Below are 8332 nucleotides of genomic sequence, written 5' to 3' on the forward strand. Positions count from 1 at the left end.
ATATATATATATATATATATATATATATATCAGGGCATAATCTGCTGTACCTAGCCTGGACTGGCAGAGGCCGTGTATATATTGTACATTTAAATAATAAGTGTGTATTGTAAATATATGTAAATACAGACAGTGGACTTAGTTATACAGACTGACTAACAAATGACAGACCCGACCTCTCGTCAGAGAGGGCGCTACACATAGACAAGACAGTAACTTTCATTCAAAAGAAATATCTGGTCATGAGCCCCAGCTGGGGCTCGACACGAAGATAGAGAGACTGATTGACCGTCAGATGCAACCGGATCCTGCTCTGCTCTGCAATCAGTTCAACTCGAAACGGCAACGCAGTCAGAGGCATCAGCTCGACTTCTGCGACCGGGTAACTGACATAGTTGCCGCAAACTTCCAGCGAACGCATCTTCCGCAACCCAGCAACCGGCCGAGCCAGTCGATCCTACCGGTACAAGCAGCGGTGCATCACCGCCCAGACCGGCCAGCCAACGCTTGAATATTATACGTATTCTGTGTATTGAATTTAAACGATTCAATATATACAATTGTAGAGTTTCGTGTGGTTTGTCTGTTGGAGTATTGACGACAATCCCACAGTATCATTATTACAATATTCTCCTCCTGTTTCCTTACCAAACTTTGTTTGCGGCACAAAATTTAGTATCAATTACAGCTAAAGATGCACATTAATACTGCTACAATGAAATTGATGTGGTTTTTAAAATGACATTTTTATTCAAAGCAATCATACTTTTGTTAATTCAGGTCTGAACTTGCTGTATTCAACATGCAGAACCCAGTAATTAAGTCCTAAATAGAATTATAAGTTCACGATAAAAAGGTTCGTTCCTAAGTACTATTCTGATACCTTGACTGGAAAAAAGTGATGAAGCTCAAGTGATAAATCTTTTCTCTATTCCAGAGAAAATGCGTCATTCTCTTGTGAGCAACTTAGGCAACTGATTGCTTTCAACGTTTTAAAAGTAAATATATGACATTCAGGAGGATTTATTTTCCAGGACACATGTATGAGCAATCAAAAATATGTTTAACATAAATTGTACCATTTATTTAATGGGCGTTTGAATAGAATGATTTTTGATCTGTTAAAACTTCATGTATCTGTTTATCTACAAGATATTGCATGGCATATATGAAAGTCAAAAGGCGTCGTCATACAGTATATGCATGTGCATATGAACAAAATAGGCAAAACGTATTTACTACACTTTCCAGTTTCTTATCTATTATCAACATTCCTAAATCCTTATGGACCGTATATGATTATTACATAAGAGACTTAAGTTTCACACCGCATCATGGCCATCATGGCGGACAATGTACCGATGCGATGTTCTCCGACTGCATTTAACAAGTGTAATCAACAGATATATGAGATTTCACAATGTTCCAAATGTATTGAAAAGGAAGTAAATCTACAGGAAGCTCTATTAGAGATAAGTTCATTACACTTAATAAACAAACTTGTTACGAGCCCGACGCTCCGGCCGAAACTACGTTGGGAAAGCCTCTGGGATCTGGCAACACTGCCTTGGGAGACGCTTGGCAGCCCTGTATCCGCGGCCCACCCCCTAACGCCTGCGTTGGGAGGGGGCCTAGCAGGATGGTTGCTATGGTAGCATACCTTCTTACCGATTGTGCTCTCGGCCCTGGAGGCCATTTTAAATTTAGTTCAAATAAGCTGAAAATAGATGGCAGCAGCAATGCAACGAATGTTGCGAACCAATAACATAGTAGTTTCACGGGGCTGATCGTAGGGATCGTTCAAGAGAAATTCGATTTCGTCATATTTTGAGAAATTTTATGCTATTATTCCGCTGTTGCGAGTTCTAGTTGGGATTCTGCTGAACTTCGCAGCACTCATTGTGAGATTCTGAGGATGATGATTCTAGTGGAATGCACATTTTTACTGTTTTGTGTCCTATCTCGCCTGTTAGACATACTAATCAGACTTAAAAAGGAAGTCGTGAGAGCTGATGGTCGATGGCGAACTGGTAGAAGTTGCAGGGCATACAAATGCATTTTGCGGCTATGAGATGTAAATTTGTAGAGTAGGTTTGCTGTTTCTAGGAATTAGTTGTGTGCAGTCTGGTAGGCTTTTACCGACGTTTTGAGAGCAAGAGGTTCACTCAAAGTGGGTGAACTGTCTGCCTTCAAAACTAAGCAAGAATCTGTTAAGACTACACAACTTTTAATAAGGCACTAAGCTTCATAATCTCTGCCGGTCTCTGCTGTAAGAACAAAGAAATCCGCGTCATTCTATAACTTCCATATCACTATAGTTTTATCACTGTAGTTTTATATATGTACAACTTCTATATCACAAGGATTTTTGTAAATCCATTTGTCACCCACAAAAGCATGTGTGATAAAATAAAGTCAAGGTTATGAAAGATTCTGCATTCTCTTGCAGCAGGAATGCCGAGAATTCTGCTACAGAGAGCTGAAGAAAAATTTCCTGCTGAGACAAATGATGGTGAGTGTTTTGTGCTTGTGTGCACAGACAAGAATTTTGTCACGAGTCAATTCCCATATCTTAAGAACCTAAACTCTTCATGCCAAGCTTTTGTTAGTTTTCATAATCCATCTAGGGAGTTTACTTGGTTCATCACATTATAACCGTTTGGTATATTATGTAGGAGAGGGATTAATTCAAAGAGAGTGATATGGGTAGGTCAAGTAGCACACATATGAGAATGAGAAATGCATACAAAGATTTTGACAAGGCCTGAGAGAATGAGACAATTGTGAAGATGGATTTCAAAGGTACAATTATGGGGTTTTGGACTGGGTTTGTTCGTGTCAGGATGCAAAGTTATGATGGGCATGTGTGAAAACAATAATGAGTGCTTAGGTTCCATAAAGAGCAGATACATATTATCTGTACTTCCACAGGGACTACACGTTTCTCAGGAAGGTCCCTGCATTATGAACTTAACACTTCCTAAGATTATGAAGTCTGTAGAGAACAAATTTGTACAGAGCAACTGTTACAGGTTAGATGTAATGAGAAACAGCTACAGCAAGGAGAGCATGTATTGTTTCATGTATGGTGTTGTACAGCCGTGACTGATAGAAGATGTGATGCCTTTACAGAACTGTACAAATTCAGAGAAAGTTTTAGTGGGTCCACATGGTGAGACATACCCAGCAAGTCATGATGCAAACCAGGCCATGAATATAAAAGCTGAGGAAGTCTCAGACTCACAAGAAGAAGTGGATCTTCTGCAAATAACAGTTCAGGAAGCAAAGGCTGAACCTGAGGTGAGCTGTATGCTTTTGTATGTCCACTGTTAGGCAGATAGGCAGGAATTCTATCTCATCTCCATCTGTCTGGCTGGCTGTCTGTGCACAAAGAACAGCTTCACTGTGCTGCTCGTCTTTGAAGCCCTTTTTCTGAAGTGTCTCTAGACAGTTACAGTTTGTTGAATGTATGCTGCTTGTGATGTACCACTTCCATTTCCTTTTAAGCAGTTCTAACGCAGATAATATTAAATTTTACATAAAAGGAAAAGTGTTCGAGAGAAATTCTATAGCAGCAAAAATCCATAGAACTGTTTGTAGCTAGTTAACACATGTTAGACCCAAGAATTTAAATTACTAGAACTCTTGCGAGCTAATTCCAATGAGTCCTACAAGATATTTTTCATGTGTTGAAGGTTACAAAAGATTCTGCATTTGCTTACAACAAGAGTGGCAAGAATTGTACTGTATGGAGCTGAAGAAACATTTCTTGCTGTGAGAGAAAGTATTGTGTTTCATGCTTGTGTGCACAGACGAGTTTTATTTTCATATATCACTTCTCTTCGTCGTTGAAACTAAATATTTTGTGACCCACTTCTGTTTGTTTGCATGATCCATGTGGGCAGTTCCTTACACTTGGGTGATAACGATTTGGGATATTATGTAGGAGAGCTGTGAGTTCAAGGAGAGAGATGTGGGTAAGTCATGTAGTGCACATGCAACAGTGAGAAATGCATACAAAGAGAAAAAAAACACTTGGGAGACCCGAGTGCGAAATGAAAGTGGCTATTAAGATAGATTTTAAAGAAATAATTTGGAAGGGTTTGTACGGAGTCTGTTTGCCACAGAATATGGAACCATGTTGAGCACAGTAATGAGCCCTTTCTGCCTTTCTCAACAAATCCCCTATGCATTGCTCTTCTCCCCTATGCCTGCTATATGAGCTGCCCATCTCATCCTCCTTGACTTTAGCTTTTAGCTACAATAAATATCTTCATGGAGCTGAGTGAGTCAATGAGAAGCCACCAGTTGCTTGGCCACTGAAGAATTTCCCAACCTTGTATAGAACCTGGAAGTTTATTGACATGTTTGCAAAAACCCATCACAAGTCCTTATCTTGAGCCATATGAATCCAGTCCACACCACCCCATCCTATGTCTCTTAAAGATCCACTTAAATATTATCTTCCCACCTATGCCTGATCCTTCCTAGTGGTCTCTTTCCTTCTGGCTCTCTCAGCAAATCCTATATGCATTCCTCTTCTCCCCCGTGCCTGCTATATGAGCTGCCCATCTCATCCTCCTTGACTTGATCATATAATTATGCTTGGTTGAACAAAGGTCACAAGTTGTGGAGCTCTTCATTATGATGGTTTTAGGTACCAAAGAAAGCAGATATTTTCTGTACTGCTGCAGTGACCGATAGTTTCTCAGGAAGGTCACTGAGCTATGAACCGAGTACTTTCTAGTGATCTTGATAGCTGTAGAGAAGAACATCTGTACAAAACAGCTCTTATGAGCTAAATGTAATGAGAAACAGCCATAGCATGGAGAGCATACACTGTTTAATGTGCAGTGTTGTGCATCCATTTCTGAGAAGGATGTGATGGTTTTTACAGAGCTGTACAAATTCGGAGAACGCTTTAGTGGTTCCGCATGGTGAGACATACCCAACACCTCATGATGCATATCAGGTCATGAATGTGAAAGCTGAGGCAGTCTCAGATGCAGAAGAGGAAGAGGATCCTGTCCCAGTAACATTTCCGGAAATAAAGGCTGAACCTGAGGTGAGCTGTATGTGCACTGTTAGGCAGATGACACAAATGTGCAGAAATGCTGCTTGTCTTTCTGATATCCATCTCTGTGAACATGAAACAACTCCACTGCGCTGTTGACTAGATTTTGAAGGTCCCCCCCCTGAAATGTTTCTAGGCAACTGTAGTACGTTGAATGTTGCTTGTGAAGTACCACTCCACTAAGCAGTGCTTTGTTACTACATCATAGAGTTCCCGGGATCTATAAATGCTGAAGTTTATCATTTGTTTTCTGTCTTCGATGCAGTCTGTATCCATGTAATAACATAGAGCTGTCATTATATTGAGGATTTGTAACAGGATAACTAATGATTCTCTATAGCTTTGTGATAATGTTTGACAGATTATAAACACGTGTTGCCTGTTGCCCTTTGTTTGAAGTAAATTTAATATACCTGACACTGTTGGAGTTGCCTCTGTACCTGCTGTCAGGTGATTGGTTGTCATGACAATTTTTTTTGTTTTCGGTTAGACAGAACGGTGACTAAACGTTAGATACAGAGAATGTGTAAGAGATATAAAAACCAATAGTGAAGAACTGGCATTGGCAACACATCCTGTAATATAGACGCAGTGGTGATGAAGTGGAGTATACAGTGCATATAATTAAACACACAAATAAAGCTATTAATGGACATCAAAGAAAATTTCTACATGTAAATATAGACAGAGGTTCTTACTTTTCTCGGCCAGTTCACAGCGACTGATGCACCACTGGCTGCAAGGTGCATACAAATTTTGCCAGTGAATTAGTATGCCTGTGGCCAGTAACGTTTGGAATGAAGTATACAATTCACAGGTCACAGAAGGTGTTGAAAATGCTGCCCCCCTACATGTAGACATTCCTTGCACCAGCAGAAGGGGTTCTGATTAACCCTTAAAGCTGTTGTGCCAGATTTTTTGCTATTTCCCTATTAATTTTTTTTAGTTCTTCCTCATTTAAACTTTGTCCTGCAAAGAACCACAGAAGAATCTAAGAATAAGGTTGGGTGAATGTGCCTGCCAAATACCAGTGCTCATATCTCTCTCCCCGAAAGTACCAGGCAGAGCTTGCATAGACGTACATGAAATGTGGGCAGTAGCTTAGTCTTGCTGAAACCAGCCATAGAGTCTTTTTTTCTTTTGTAGCTCTTGAAAGAATGGTCTGAGAATGACCTGTACATAATTTTTTTTTACTTGGTGGGGGTGGGACTGAGTCCACTTGGTACGGCAGCCACTTTTGGCCAGTTGTACCAGCCCCAGATGATAGGTGAGGGTGGTTATGGAGCAGTTGGTGGAATGAAGATTGGCAGGGGAAATCAAAGTACTCAGAGAAAACCTGCCCCAGCACCAATTGTCCACCACAAATCCCACTTGACCAGACCTGGGATCGAACCCAGCCCCTGCTGTGAGAAGCCAATGACTAACCGCTTGAGCTATGGCGCGGCCTTGGAACTGTACATATGTTTCACAATTAATTGTTCCTTTAAAGAAACGCAGGCAGAGCAATCCTTGTTGCCCTTACAGCAAACCAGACTCCAACTTTCACTGGCTGGAGCCATACTTTGTGGGTTGGATGTGGATTTCATGAATTCCAGTAGCAATTAATTTTCATATTTATGTATCCCTGCAAGTGAACCCATGCCATGTCAGTTCAAGATGAATCTCATCTTCAGTGATCCACTGTAGAAACCAACTGCAAAAATGTACCTGCCTAGCTGGATCGCACAGCTGCAATGCATGCATTATTACTAGGGCCCAGATTCTTATGACCTAAAAACCATAAATATATGCATGCACTTATGACCCAAAAATGTAAAATATGACCTTAAATATTAAATGGGACATATAATTTCACAATTTTAATTCTAACTTTTACTAGAATTTAAGAATAAAAATGATGAATATATGATAGTAGGCCCTACTTACCAAATTAGCCTTATTGTGTTTCTGAAGGAAAGAAAACTGATGAAATTGCGACATTTCGTACTGGATTAAACCGTTTCTTGTTTTCTTTTTAATATTGATTTTTGCCTACATATTTTAGACAAACACTGGTGCACATGATAGAAGCATTAACTTAACTCTGTTAGCTAAAAACACAATATAGAAGAACACAAGCTTATTTGGCTCACAGTTTTCAGTGTTCCTGTAACACAAGATATTCACTTCTCAGTTTTCACTGTTACAGTTGCAATTTATAACTACATGCATTTTCATATTTTCAAATTTGAAAGATCGCCGATTGTCACTAAGAATAGTTTTGTATTTGGACAAACTTCGTTCTACATCACATGATGTGACAGGAGCATAATTGAAGAATGTCAGGTCGTTTGGTGACAGTTCTGGATCATCTTCGAACGTTTCTGGTTTACTGGAAAGTATATGTGCAGTCTTGCTTATTGTTGAATAACCAGCATTCCGATGAAGAACACTTTCTATTTAGGTTTTAATCTTGTTACTTACTTCACCACAAGATCGGTTTAGTTCATTCTCAGTGCTTCTTACAGTGTCCAACTCGTCACGGAGTTCAGTGCCTACAGCTTCCAGGCAAATTATTGCACTTCAAATTGAACAGACGTTTGACTTTATATCTGTCAGATTTTGTGCTAGAGCGGTAGATAATAAGTCCTTGACAGCTTTAATTGATCTTGACATGCAGCTGTCAAAGTCATTAACCAATGATTGTGTAATTTTCACAATAATATGCCACAGCGTCCAACCATGTACCCCACCGCGTGATGACAGGCTGTGGAGGAGCTCCTTTTTTAAATTTCAGTACTTGAAGAGAGGCCTTGATGAATATTTTCTTTCCATCTGTAATTAGCCTATCTACGTCCAGAAAATTTCTTAGAACTTCTTCAGCCATTCTGTGCAATGCATGAGTGAGGCAAGTAATATGGATCATTTTCAGGTAGAATTTGAAGTCCTTTCACAGACTTCCTCATGTATGGAGCAGCATCTCTTACTAGAAGAAGGACACTATTTTGCTATATTCCATCTGGCCACAACATGTTCATGGAATTATCAAATAGGACAGCTATAGTCGAGTGCTTTGCACTTTCAAGAACTTCACAATCAAGAAGAAATATCTCTCCCAGTTGATCTTGTTTCAGGGTTCCAACTATAAATCGCGATATACCCCCCATCTACATCAGAAGTCTCATCCAAAGAAACCGATATCTTGTTATCAGCAACAGATGTTCGAATCTTATTTGACATATCTTCATAACATGTAGAGAGGAGGAGGAGGATAATAAT

At 39.8% G+C, this 8332-nt stretch overlaps 1 protein-coding gene across 1 annotated transcript in view; it reads left to right on the top strand.

The window, feature by feature from the left end:
- The first annotated feature begins 1830 nt into the window (after positions 1 to 1830).
- The window catches only part of LOC111861323 (zinc finger protein 250-like), a 26963-nt gene continuing 20461 nt past the window's right edge, over positions 1831 to 8332 (top strand). Inside the window, exons 1-4 of the mRNA XM_023845790.2 lie at positions 1831 to 2030; positions 2450 to 2512; positions 3133 to 3300; positions 4898 to 5065. Of these exons, the coding sequence (XP_023701558.2) occupies positions 2013 to 2030; positions 2450 to 2512; positions 3133 to 3300; positions 4898 to 5065 (417 nt within the window). The 5' untranslated portion in view covers positions 1831 to 2012. The remainder of the gene's footprint in view (positions 2031 to 2449; positions 2513 to 3132; positions 3301 to 4897; positions 5066 to 8332) is intronic.

The sequence above is a fragment of the Cryptotermes secundus genome, unplaced genomic scaffold (genome assembly GCF_002891405.2).
Source record: "Cryptotermes secundus unplaced genomic scaffold, Csec_1.0 scaffold1874, whole genome shotgun sequence".
Lineage (NCBI taxonomy): Eukaryota > Metazoa > Arthropoda > Insecta > Blattodea > Kalotermitidae > Cryptotermes > Cryptotermes secundus.